The following is a 13,694-nucleotide window of genomic DNA, read 5'->3' as shown; positions in this document are numbered from 1 at the left end:
AGAATTACCTGTTAAGACCTCCTACAATTTTCAACATGAACTCGAGTAAAAAGAGTTGTTTTGCTTTTTTTTACAGCACATATTCAACTGTCTAGATAAATATGAGTGTTGAGAAACGCTGACAAATACAATATTAAAGAGGCTCCAATAGAAAGTACCAGCAGTCACTGTATAAACATTTCATTTGGTTCTGTTTTCAGAAGGTATGTGCTTTTTTTTTCTTCTCCATTTAATACACAGCTAAAATATATTTCATAATTCCTAGAGCTCATACTGACGTCTCTGTTTATTTCTCTTGTCAACTGCCTAAAATCCAAAAGACATTAAATAAACTGACATAAAGTAGAGAAAAGCAGAACATCCCCTTCTGCAGATCCAGTCACTCGTGTCCTCAGATGTGTTGTCGGTCTCGGTCGCAGCTTTCCAAGATTTCTGACTTGTTTTTTCTTTGCAGGTTTCTCTCGACAACTGCGTAGAGGTGGGGCGCATCGCCAACACGTACAACCTCACCGAGGTGGACAAATACGTCAACAACTTCATCCTGAAGAACTTCCCCTCGCTGCTGGGCACGGGAGAGTTTGTCAAGCTGCCGTTTGAACGCTTGGCTTTTGTACTGTCTAGTAACAGCTTGAAACACTGCACCGAGTTGGACCTGTTCAAAGCCGCGTGCCGCTGGCTACGCTACGAAGACGGTCGTATGGACTACGCCCCGAAGCTCATGAAGAACATCCGCTTTCCTCTCATGAACCCGCAGGAGCTCATCAATCACGTGCAGACGGTGGACTTCATGCGCACGGACAACACTTGTGTCAACCTTCTCCTGGAAGCTAGCAACTACCAAATGATGCCCTACATGCAGCCGGTTATGCAGTCAGAACGGACAGCCATCCGCTCGGACAGCGCCCACCTGGTCACGCTGGGTGGCGTTCTGCGCCAGCAGCTGGTCGTGAGCAAGGAGCTGCGTCTCTTCGACGAGAAGGCTCACGAGTGGAAGGCGCTGGCACCCATGGATGCGCCACGCTACCAACACGGCATTGCGGTCATCGGCAACTTTCTCTACGTTGTGGGTGGCCAGAGCAACTACGACACCAAAGGCAAAACGGCGGTGGACACGGTGTTCCGGTACGACCCTCGCTACAACAAATGGATCCAGGTGGCGTGCCTTAATGAGAAACGTACCTTCTTCCACCTCAGTGCACTCAAGGGACACCTCTACGCTGTCGGAGGGAGGAACGCTGCCGGGGAGCTCGGTGAGTTTATCCCCCCGCGTGTTTGTTTTACGCTTCCTCTTAAGCAACAACACAAAGCCGTTAATTAATGTTGTGCGAGATTTTACTCTTTAAATATCAAGCAGCAGTACGAGAAAGAACGGGCGCTTGAATGCGACTACAGGCACGCCGACGCCCGTAATCCAGCGTTGTGACTACACGTCATTTGCTGTTTCAACATGTCGCATGCATAATATCTGTGTAATTTAATCAAATTAAGGAGGGGCGCGTAATCACAGACACCCTCCCGATCTAATGTAATTCATTACTGAAGCATTTTGTGCAATCAGTTTCAGTCGTCACTTTCCCAGAGAAGAGTCATGTCAGGATTTCCGAGGTGGTATTTTGGTGAGGTGTTGTTTTGACTTTCATTATAATATTGTTTTTACATTTATGACATAGTGCAATACAACAAAGCCACAGCCTTAGGTTTTTCTGTTAAATTGAACACACTGATACAGTCTCAACACATTTTGAAGATTAAAGTTCTCAGTGTTATGGTTGTTGATGGAGAATAACCAATCTGGAATCTGTGCAGCCGTAACCGTGGACCACAGAGAGGTGCCACCCAATACTTAAATTCAGCTTTGCAACTGCAGTGGACGGAGAGAGGCCACTGTGTGAGCAATCTTCTCTTTCTGGGTTATAATTAGACCAAAGCAACGCAGCCCCAGTTCACTGCCTGTCTACAAAACTGCTTTTTCCTGGAACTCGTTCCGCTGCCTTTTTCTATGCATGTGGTTCAGGGTGGATGTTTTCCTGCCCCTGCGTTGTGTTTGTTTACTCCGGATAGGTCATACGGCTGTGGTTTCTTTTTTTTGAACGTCTGAAATGCCTAGATTTCAAAAGAGGAGTGGAACAACTTCAAGGCAGACATTTACAGGAGGAAGCTTTCAATCTTAACTGGCCCATTTTTATGTGTGCGTAATCAGACACTCACTCTCAGGTTTGGTTTTGTTTTTGATGTGATCCTTTCAAAATAGTAGAACAAATATCTATGTTTGAGTAATACTGGTGATCAAATAACATTTAGATTTTTTTTTTTTTTTTTTAAGATGTGGTTTGTTACCATGATATCATAAGATTTAGGGGTGAAATGGTTAGTATATATTATATGTTTGTCAGTCAACTAACTCTAAAAGCTCTTCTTGCACTGTAGCAGCACAATCATTTTAATGTAAAAGCACTAAATAATGCATACTTTAAATGGTCTATAAGGAATAAACAATCTCTTTTTCATACCGGCTCTGCAGCAAAATGTCCAGATCAGCAAAGATCTCCAGATCACTGGCTCAATTTTTTTTTTTTTTTTTTTTTTTCATTTTCTTCTTGTAGCCCTTTCAAATGAAACAATATCTGAAGATAAAATCAAAGGCAAAAAAATAAAATAAACTGAATTCATTGTTGCAGAATGTTATTCTGCGTTTCTTTCTCTTTCATCATCTTCTTCTTTGGGACCAATCAATATTTTTTTTTTTATCCCATTACAAGGTCCTGGCCCCCATTTTGGGAGCTGCTGCTCTACGACAGAAAAATATGTTTAATAGAAACAATCACCAGATTTCACCAGCTGCCAGCTTGACCCTCGGAATGTTATATTCATTTCTGATGAAAGAAAATTCATGCTAATTAGAAATGTGACCTTTACAGCTGATCAGACATAAGTCTGATAATAAAAAAGCTCTGTTATTTAAATTGATGTATCTGTTAATGAAAATACGTCATCCTCAACCTCTGGTCTCTACAGGAAAATCATCAACTTTCAGAGTTCATGCGCAATTAATCATTTATTTATTCAAGAACTTCTTCTATTTTCATTTGAATTGTTTTTTATTTTTAGGGCAGCTCGATGCAACTCATGTCTTCTAATATATCTGTACTTCTCTCACTGAGTAGCTACAAAATAACTTGCACTGCTGAAGGTCACTTTGATGATAGTTGTTGAGCAATAAAGGTATTCTCTCATTCTGCCTGCAGCTGCCCCCCCTCCCCCTCCGTATTTGGTCCTGAATTTACTGCTGTAATTTGTAACGAATATGATTTTTTTTATTTTTTATTTTTTTATATATTTATATATATATATATATATATAGTTGGTTAAGTCAGTAATTTGACCAAAGCCTTTTAAAAGTGCAAAATTTCATCCATAAAGTTCAGCTGAGGGCCATATTGTCTCTGGGCCCCATCAATCACGAGATATTTTGTCTATTTTCTCAATTCCTGCTTGTGGCATCATGTTACAAAAACAAAGTGTCTTTTAACCTCTCCTATGCAGACGGGAAGATGACAAACAATAAGAATGAATCAATTAAATCTTATTTCTGTAGAACATTTCAAATACATCAAAGTTTTACAAATGAATGACAAAATGTTAAAAATGGAATTAAAGACTTGTGCACACAAATCCCAACCCTTTCTCCCAACGCAGCGAGCCTCCAGGTCGATGGACCCTGACTGCTTTTCATGCCGTCGCCCAGCCGCAAATCGCTCGCCTACGAGCGTCATCCCTATCCGGCGTCCCTGTTCTGATTTCTCCTCCAAATTTTGTGAAAGCGTCCTCGGGCCCTTTAAGATAAAGGATCTAACAATCTCCTTATTTCCTGTGCAGTCGGTGCTTTTGGGGTTGTGGGGATGTGTACTCTGTATTTAAATCCGTGTTTTAGCTCCCACGCTGAGACCCTCCAAGGCCTCATTTGCTGCTGTTTGTCCTCCTTAGTTGTGTCTTGACCTACTTTCTACTAATACAGTGCCTTTTTTTTTTTCTTTTTTTTCCCTTCATCTTTTTCTTCAAGCTACGGTGGAGTGCTACAACCCAAGGACAAATGAATGGACATATGTTGCCAAAATGAATGAGCCACATTATGGCCATGCTGGGACGGTGTATGGTGGTTATATGTATATTTCAGGTAAGTGACTACAGGGAGCTTAACTGAGTTTACAATCTCATCTAATACAGAGGAATATGTCATGTTTTCTGAATGTGCGACAAGTTTAAATAATTGATTGCATGTCTGATTGTCATGATTTGAATGAATTTTATATTCTGCATGCATTAGAGGGGAGCAGGGGGACTGGGGTTACAATAAATATAATAATATATAATTCTGTAGTATCAACTGATTTTATTTATGTTAGTATTGGGATGTAGTCGGTGTTAATATTTTGGAAGAATACTACACACGGGAGATTCTAGTTTTTTTTTAACAGTCTGCCAGTGTTGGGTAGTATTTATCTTTTGAACTTCCTCCATCATATAAAAGGAGTTCATTTCTCAGACTTTTGCACATTATGCCACTCACACTGGATTCGTCTATGCTGAGCATGCTTTTTAAAGTCTTTTGAGGGTTCACCGCTCAGGGCCCAAAGTGGACACTGAGATCGGGCCATTGGGCAGACAGTGCTTGCTCTTTCGGTGGCACCTCAGCCCTTGTTCACTTCATACGATTGAAAACAAATCCTGCAGTATGGAGATGAGCCCTAGTTTCTTAGTGTGACTAATCCCGAGCCATGCTACAAAGCAGGGGAAGGTTGGTGGTGGTAGAGGGAAATTGGGAAAGATGGAGCGACGAAGTGGAGGACTGAAGCCTGTGTAGGAGGTGTAACACAGAAGAGACTGTGTTAATCTCTCCTGGCCATGCGTACCAACATCCCACTGCAACACACCATCAAGTGTTGTTCAGAAAACATGAACAAATCCAATCCTGGAAGTTTCCAGCAGTGTTCTTTTTCCCATATCGGGGCTCGACACTTAACAGTTGCCAGGTTGCCCTTGGCAACCATTTTATGAAATTGGCAACCAGTTCTTGGCGTTTGGTTTCCGTCATTGGCAGCTAATTTATAACATAAGAAATAGAGCTCTCAAACAGCAAAACGTACACACCAAAATAAAAAGATTAAAAAAAAAATGTTTCCATTAGTGATATTTAAATACTGCAGTTACAGTCAGAGCCAGAACAAAATGCCGCCGCACGGGCGTTTGTACGTTTACTTAGGTGTGTTCACAGTTTTAGAGACGATAGCAAAGCAAATGAAGTTGTTTGACTTTGGGGTGAATATTTCAGGTCATCACACAAACTCGTCGTTACCACAAACAAATGTCTAAATTTATGCATACGTAGCATGTTACTTCCTCAAAATTGAAGGTGACCCAAAATGTCGGCCGTATGTTCATTAATGTTGAGTCTATTGAGTTGATATATATGTTATATATATATATGTTATATGTTTGAGTATTTATATTTTTTTAGGCAGGAGAGAGAGAAGGCTCCCACTACAATGCTCCCACCGTCACAACAGTTTGACCCAACTGTCAATCTAAGAATAATTTGACCTGGCCAGTGTACCCAGCTAATCAACCTTTGAAATTCACTTCTTAATACTAGTAAATGTCAGTCTTGCCACCTTGCATTAATCTCCTACGAGCCGTGCTTTCACGGCCATTTACTGTCTGGCCCGGTCGCCACGCAGGCTGCCGCTGGAAAGGGCGAGTTTCATTTCCTGCACGCGCACATGTTTACGCACGACGCTGTTATCTTTTACGAGCTGCAGTTTATAAACCCGGCGTTTATCAATAGTAATAAGTAGTTTCTCTCTCATTTTTGTCGGGCACAAAGTCACAGGACGGAACACAGGCCTGCGAGTGGATAGCAAACGAGCAAGACGGAGACCAAGACTCCTTAGTTAGAGACGGACTGAGAGATTCACTCCGAGACGCATCAACTTAACCTTAAACTTCATCTTCTTTTTTTTTTTTTTTTTTTAAGTTTTCTACGGTAATTCCATTTCCTCCTCTTATCAAAAGTTGTAAACATTGGCAGCCACTACGACACAAGCAGGAGGCGGAGCTCTTGCATAATTTGTGTAGTTTGCGTATATGGCTCAATACTACTCGATATATTACTGTAGAACTGAAAACAATAATGTGACCACACGATCTGTAATCAGTGTCATCCTGAAAATGCACTAGTGTACAATGTTTTCTAAAAAAAAACAACCTCGGATCAGCATTATTTGATCCGGCTTAGAAATTGAACCAGTGGAGCTAGATTAAGTAAAAAAAAAAAAAAAAAAAAAAAAAATCTACTTACTAAAGTAAGAAACACCAGCTGTGTGAGTAGTTAAAGAATTACAAGCAACAAAACCGGAATTTGAAGCAATGCACCGGCGTGTCCAGGAACCATTTAAAACAGTGGTATGTTGGCATTGGAGGTTTAGTCTCCGTAGCCTTGGTGATGCATTAATATCTTTGCCACCGGCTGCACTCACAATACCACCTGGGAGACTTAAATATTAATAATCTCTTGAGTAGTAATATAGATTGAGCTGATTTGCAACGTTACACGATGACTGTCTTCCACATTTCATCAGAATCGGTGCACTGCATTTGATCATTAAATATAATCCATAGATCTGCAGGAGCTTTATCAGTGTTATGTAATTATACACAGAAAACATTACCTGTCATATTAGAGTAAATCATTTTTAAGTATGATTAGAAACTTAACAGCTACCACCAAAGTTTTTTTTTAAATTTTTAATTTTTGGTTTAAGTTGTGTTTTTTTGTTTTGATTGTAAAAACAATTTGTTTTGCAGAGAGAGTTGTCAAGCGAGCAGTGCGTGTCACCTCTTTTAATTTGATTTCATATTAACTAACTCTGACTGGCTGGAGAGACGCCAGAAACGAAGAAGCGCCTCCGCACGTGATCGCTATCGTTACACAAACAATTTACAATTAGTTAATATTTCACACATCCAGCCGAAGAACCGGGGCGTATTTGAGACCGCGGACCGTGAGAGAGCTCATATTAGCGCAGCGGAGATCAAAGCCACGGTTCCATTTTTTTTTTTTTTTTAAATGACTAAACTGAAACGATGATCAACATAATAGTCACGGACTGAGCTAATCTGCTGGTAGCCAGCCGTGTCGTTCTTCTTGCCTCCGGACGTCCTCTGCGGTACACGCCATTTATTGCTCGCTCTTTTTTTTTTTTTTTTGGGGGGGGGGGTATTTGGAGTTCCCGTTTCACCGATGCACGCCGTTTGCAGGTCAATAGTCTGACAAACACGGGTATTGTACCAGCCCCCCCCCCCCCCGGGACGGAGCTGGTGAAGCAGTTTTGCGACTGCAGCTGCGGGTTCTAACTCCAAATGGCGCAGGTAAACGAGCGTTACCCGATGCAGGGCTTTCGCTGCACCGAGGCCCTGAAGTAGCGCCCGCGGTCTCCGGGGATTGCAGTCTTGCTGAGCGAGGTGACCCGTGCTGGAGTGCAGTTGTGTGTCTTACCCGTCACAGCGCATCACGTCACTTTCTGCGCCCGTGCTGCTGCGCTGTCTGAAGGCGTTCCGTCAGCCGGATGAACCTGACAAATGCACTCAGCCCCGCAGCCCGTCAGCGCTCAAGTGGCGTGGCAGAGTTCAGACACGAGTACTAAACCAGCACGGAGCCGCCTCCGCCGTCTTATCCCGGAGATTAAGATCCTTTGGTTTTACAATTCAGATTTGTTTTTTTTAATTTTGGTCATTTTTGGTGGTCGTCTCCAATAAAGACTTTTGTGTGTAATTTAGATTTACAGTTGTTGCCGTGACAGCAGCCAGTCTCACAGATGTCTGATTATTTGGATGATTTGTTTGTGATTACAAGGATTTGTTGTATTTACAGCCTGACTGCTGCTGCTTTTTTTTGTGTGTGTATTATCACAATACACAACAGTATATCTGTGAATATTATATTTTTTTTACATAAATAATAGGCAGAAATATCTGTTGAAAAATCAACAGATATTTCTGCATGACTACATTTTCTGGTTACTTATCAGCCAACATTTCCATTAATGCCAATATATATGTGTAATAAGTTCATACTGGCAGACGGCAGCCCGGCTGATTTACTGGTTCAGTTCAAAGCTGTCTGCCAGTTGCTAATGCTAATGCTAGGTATTTGTATCTTCTTTTTTTATTATTATTATCTTGCTACATCATATAAATGGTGTCTTTTACACTTACAGATTTATGCAAATCATACCTCTCACACACTCGACTCGTCTACGCTGAGCATGCATTTAAAAGCGTTTCGGGTCGACGCCGGGCATTGAGATTGGGTCTCAAAAGGGCGGGGATCTATGAAGTCCGCTTATATCCCGCACGCTTCATCATGTTTGAAATATTGCACGTATTGACAATAATTGCAGCTCTTGCAGCTAATGCGGGTAAAGACCCGAGTGTGAAATCGCACTATTTATGATTAATGCACTGCGGTACATCTCGGCCATTTTATTTTGAGTGTGAAATCTACGATCTGCCGAGTGCCGCTGGAAGTTCTCGCGGTGGAATGAAAATAAGTCGTTTCCGCTCGCTGCTAATATTCCCCAAAAATAAAACGTGTCGGCTTTTATGCAAGTGATTTCATTGCGCGTCTCGAGCGCTGAAAGTTGATGACCCGTAATGGCTCTTAAGTGTCTGAAATTGAAATTTGCTGTTCACCTCGTAGTGAATAACTTGTCTTTTACATGGAGAGAAGTGGATAGCGAACGAGGGAGTGATGTAGATCTCGCGCTCCTGCGGGGGACTGATGGACCGAGTTGTCAGGAACTGTTAAAATGAACTTGACGGGACGACTCGCAGAGGATGGTTGTACTCATTGGAGAAATGCAGGTTTCCGAATGTGTCTTCCATGACTAGGGAGCATAAATAAATAAATGAAAACCACTTTATTTTAATTTTTTTTGTAACTTGCTTTGAAAAGTGCAAAAGAGTGTGAAAGCTGGAACTCGAGTACTTTCAGTTGCTTTCGTCACCCATGCCGAGCTCCCTGTATGTTAACGTCGATCCATATGTTCCCGGCCGTCCTATAGAAAAGTTGATCAATACGTACTGTAGCTCGGTTGTGTCTTCAGCCGTGTGCAACCTCGAGGGACTTAACATCGGACACGAGCACTAATCGTTACCAGTTGATGCAGGATCTCGACTCTCGGACCCTCTTAATCATTATTGAGTATTTTTGGAATTTGCTGAGCCCCCTTTTTTTTTTTTTGTCTCACCTCAGTGTCTATTCTCCGTCATCTCTTCGGGTCCCACGTGTGCCGGCACTGATTCAACCAGGTCACTGGTTTTACAAGGGGACTCTGCAGTTATTGTATTTTTTTTTATCTACATGGCAGCACAGGGAAATGTTTGGGAACCGTAAAATATCAGCATATGTTACAGACAAAACAAACGACAACAACAACAACAACACACTGTCTATGGAGGACCAAAGGCTTTTAGTCTGTCTTTCTGAGATGGGATCAATTTGGCAAAACCCCGTCTGCTCTTAGTGCCTCGCTAATGGCACAGATTGGACATTGAGATACTGGGATACCGATCAGATGTCATTGTATCAAGAAAAGGCCAAAGCCCTTGAACTGGATCAAAATAGCACTAGGAACCCCTGGAGAGGAATTAAAAGGACCCCACTTGGACTCGAGCACTGTTCTTTTGTCAGGATTTAAATAGCCAACTTGCTCAATGGACTGCTTGGATGAAGAAAATGGATAGTCAGGCTATCTTTGAATGTGATCAGTGAAGGAGGTGCAGCACCACAGATCTAAGTCATGGCAGCTGAATAGACAGCTTAGGCCTCGACAATTAAAGCGAGCACACAATCACTGGGCAGCAGCAAAAGAGGGATTCTGCCTCCGTCGTTCGTTCCGGGTGCTCCGCAAATCTTCCCTGCATTTGCTCCGAGTCACTCTGCCTAGGGGGGAGGGGTGGGCTGGCTTCCACCCAAATGCATGCTGGGATTGTGTTCCTCTTTATTTTAAGCCTTCCCTGTAGACATGTCCTGTTTTTTGTTTTCCCTCTCCCCCTCCTCCCCACTTTCCTTTAGCTTTTTGTGTCCCGGCGTCTGCACTGTTTGTGTGTTGTGCGCTTTGTACCGAGTGCTCATCATCAGCATTATTTCACAATGTAGAAAAGAGGCCGAACAACTCCTGATATGAAATTAGTTTGAGTGGAGGTTTGAGAAACGAAGATTCACAGGAAGGTGAGATTTCAAAATGTGTGTACACTCTTATTAACTGAAGCAAATGTGACCGTTCCCAGTGTTGCGGCTGGTGCGCCACATGGCCTAGATAAGTGAGAAATGTTGGTTGACACGGGTGAATGAGTCACCGATCCGCCTGATTGACAAATCCACAAAGTGTTTTCCTCCCCCCAAATGATCAGCGTTGAGGCTAACTTGCGCAATTTCTTCTTTTTTGTTTTTGTTTTTTTTCCACTCTCTTTTCGCTGCAGGGGGAATCACTCATGACACTTTTCAGAAGGAGCTGATGTGTTTTGACCCAGATGCGGATAAATGGACTCAGAAAGCACCCATGACCACGGTGCGCGGCCTCCACTGCATGTGCACCGTGGGCGACCGTCTTTACGTGATCGGGGGCAATCACTTCCGGGGCACCAGCGACTACGACGACGTGCTCAGCTGCGAATACTACTCCCCCGCCCTCGACTTGTGGACACCTATCGCCGCCATGTTGCGAGGTCAGAGCGACGTCGGCGTTGCCGTGTTTGAGAATAAGATATACGTGGTGGGCGGCTACTCGTGGAACAATCGGTGCATGGTGGAAATAGTACAGAAGTACGACCCCGAGAAAGACGAATGGCACAAAGTTTTTGACTTGCCCGAGTCGCTGGGCGGCATCCGAGCCTGCACACTCACAGTTTTTCCCCCTGAGGATATCACGGGGTCGCCCTCCAGAGAGTCACCCCTCTCAGCACCTTGATGAGTAAAGGGGGGGGAGCCCTGTTTTGCTCATACCCCCGTAACCCCTGACCCCCAGAGCCCCCTCAACAAACACTCCTTATAGACATTGTTTGCACTTCCTCTTCGGACAACATCCGTACTGCATCCCCCAGTATCACCGACTCCACGTCCCCTAAAGCACTCCCCGAGTGATTTAAACCTACGTACCGACATGGTTTGGCAACCTAATTACATGTTAATGTTGCATACTCGGTATATTTTGGCAGGAAATACCTTGACTTGAAAAGTGACTTTGCAAATCAACTTTTCTACCTGATGTCGACAACGTTTTCTTATGTCTCCTTTCTGTTGGTGTTCTACCCTGAGATGTTGACTACCACACTGACTCTCTCTTCTAGTCTATGCCAGGTTAGACGCAGGTGACCCCAGAGAGCAGAAGTCCAGGGACGGACGAGCTCCAAAAACACAAGACGGTTTTTAACTCAGGGGTTGGCCCAGGCCCCATCAATGTCTCTCGTACAGTTTCAGTTCTTTCCTGCTATTGGTATGAAACTGCTAACAAAATCTTTGTTTTCTAAATTTAATAAACATGATTTTGAAATTAATTGAATGTTGTTGTCATTACTGACTACAGCAGACTCGGGCCGATACTCAAAACCCCTCAAACTGGAGGTTGATTAAACAACCTGTAGCGTGTAATACACCCATCAGTCCACTAGAGGACACCGTCAGTGTCATATTTGACTCCGCCTCCGTGTGAAAAGTAAGGTACCAAAAACGTCGCGCTCAGGTTGAGGAAAAGCTCACAGTTTGTGTTGAAATAAGTAATTTCACATAACGTTACCTACGGAGTCTGTTCATTTTATGCAAATATCTTGATTATGTTTCCTAAAAGAAATCCTGGTTTTCACACGTAAAGCCAAGCTCCGTTTAACCATTCCCCTTACGCAGATTTTATCACTTATAGTTCCTCACATAACCTTTCTCTTTGACCTTGGCCATGGATGTGTTTACTTTACCAGGCAAGATAAAACGTAACGTAACCCACACAGGGTTAACAGAATACTCGATATGAAATGGACCGGTGTCTAGATTCGTAAGGGAGCGGTTGTAAGGAGATAACGGACCCAATAAACAACTGGAGCCGCAGGGATACGTTCAACTGTAATTGTAATAAACTTAAAATAAAGATATTAAACTATTTACTAATCCCCTGTTCAAACTCGCATTCTAGGTTTTCAACATATGCAATACTTAATGCATTCAAAGTAACAACAACTGCTTAGCAGCTTGAAAACATAACACTGATGAACTTGTTATCAATATCACTTGTGATGACAAAAAAATGGTCTCTTTAGTGCTAACAGTTCTTTGGATCCAAACACTGAAGTTGATTTCGTGTTGAAGTCGTAACAGTTTTTTCCGTCGGATAAGTCCAGCCAGCCAGCCATCATCTTCCGCTTATCCGGGGTCGGGTCGCGGTGGCAGCAGGCCGAGCAGGTTGACCCAGACTTCCCTCTCCCCCGCAACATTTTCCAGCTCATGCTGGGGGATCCCGAGGCGTTCCCAGGCCAGCTGGGAGATTTTATCCCTCCAGCGTGTTCTGGGTATTCCCCAAGGTGACGTTCCACGTCCCTAGAGTCGCCTGGAGGGGTGGGACTTAAACCCATCCCCCAATCAGAAACCTGCGTTGCCTAATATAGCCAATGAGAACTACGTTTAGCAAATAGACAACAACAAAGGAAACATCTTATAACCCGCGCAGTTTTACTACTGGGTTACAGTCACACTTACACGATATCCTCTAGTGGACCGATGGGTGTATTGCAAACTTTGGCGTGATAGCAGGCTGTGTTTAGCATACAGATACAGCAGCGTAAAAGTCATGTTTGGTCTAACGTGTTGGTTTATATTGGTATGCATCCATAGAGATTTCACAGAGCTGTGTTTATGTTGGACGACTAGTAGTAGATTGGTTAGTTTGGATTTACTGTTATTGGATTTCAGTGAAGCCTCTTAACCCTGGTGCAAGATGTGTGGTCATTAATCAGCCGTGAGAGAAGTTGGCTTCCTTTATGTTTGTTTTGTAAACTTCTCCGTGCTCAAACGAAGAAGATCAATCATCCCAAATGAATGGTCATTTTGCTCAACTTAGAAACGGTGTATTCTGCATGGTTGGACATGAACTACGCAGTGCAGGATAACCGCAAACATGAAGCGTTTCTAAATCTACATTTTGTCTCATGAAGGCTCGACCAGTGGTCAGAGCCTTGGTCTACGTGCAGATGTGATGTCGCCTACAGACACACTGATCAGCCTCCCCGGTGACGTAAACATGCCGCTGACCACCGTTAACAGGAAACTGGCACCGGCACCGCTGTCACCTCTCCTCCTGGCGTGGAGACAGACGGTGGTGTCGCCCACAATCTGCCCGCCTGCTCCCGGACGATTAAAGCCTTAATGGCAGCATATGGTGTCAGAGGCGTCTGCTTCACGCTGTTCCCGGGAACAAAAGGTTTGTATAATCATCAGGTGAGTTTGTTCTGGAGCTTAAAATCCTCATCATGTTCTCATTATATCCCATTAATGAGATGCTGTTAGTGGTGCCTCTGATTTCAAACTGTCATGCCTGTTTCTCAGCTTAACGCCTCAGCTGTGGGATTGTCATTATGTCAGGTTATTTTAC

At 43.3% G+C, this 13,694-nt stretch overlaps 1 protein-coding gene across 1 annotated transcript in view; it reads left to right on the top strand.

Annotated features, from left to right (window-relative positions):
• Positions 1 to 11,613, top strand: part of klhl13 (kelch-like family member 13) — a 30,736-nt gene extending 19,123 nt beyond the window's left edge. Inside the window, exons 5-7 of the mRNA XM_069716388.1 lie at positions 455 to 1,250; positions 4,061 to 4,174; positions 10,540 to 11,613. Of these exons, the coding sequence (XP_069572489.1) occupies positions 455 to 1,250; positions 4,061 to 4,174; positions 10,540 to 11,027 (1,398 nt within the window). The 3' untranslated portion in view covers positions 11,028 to 11,613. The remainder of the gene's footprint in view (positions 1 to 454; positions 1,251 to 4,060; positions 4,175 to 10,539) is intronic.
• The last annotated feature ends 2,081 nt before the right edge of the window (positions 11,614 to 13,694 follow it).

Source organism: Brachyistius frenatus, unplaced genomic scaffold, assembly GCF_029030835.1.
Source record: "Brachyistius frenatus isolate BFR_SWC_R1_liver_20210118 unplaced genomic scaffold, ASM2903083v1 Contig_157, whole genome shotgun sequence".
NCBI lineage: Eukaryota > Metazoa > Chordata > Actinopteri > Embiotocidae > Brachyistius > Brachyistius frenatus.
The sequence above is the reverse complement of the archived record's forward strand: the minus strand, read 5'-3'. Positions and strand labels throughout refer to the sequence as shown.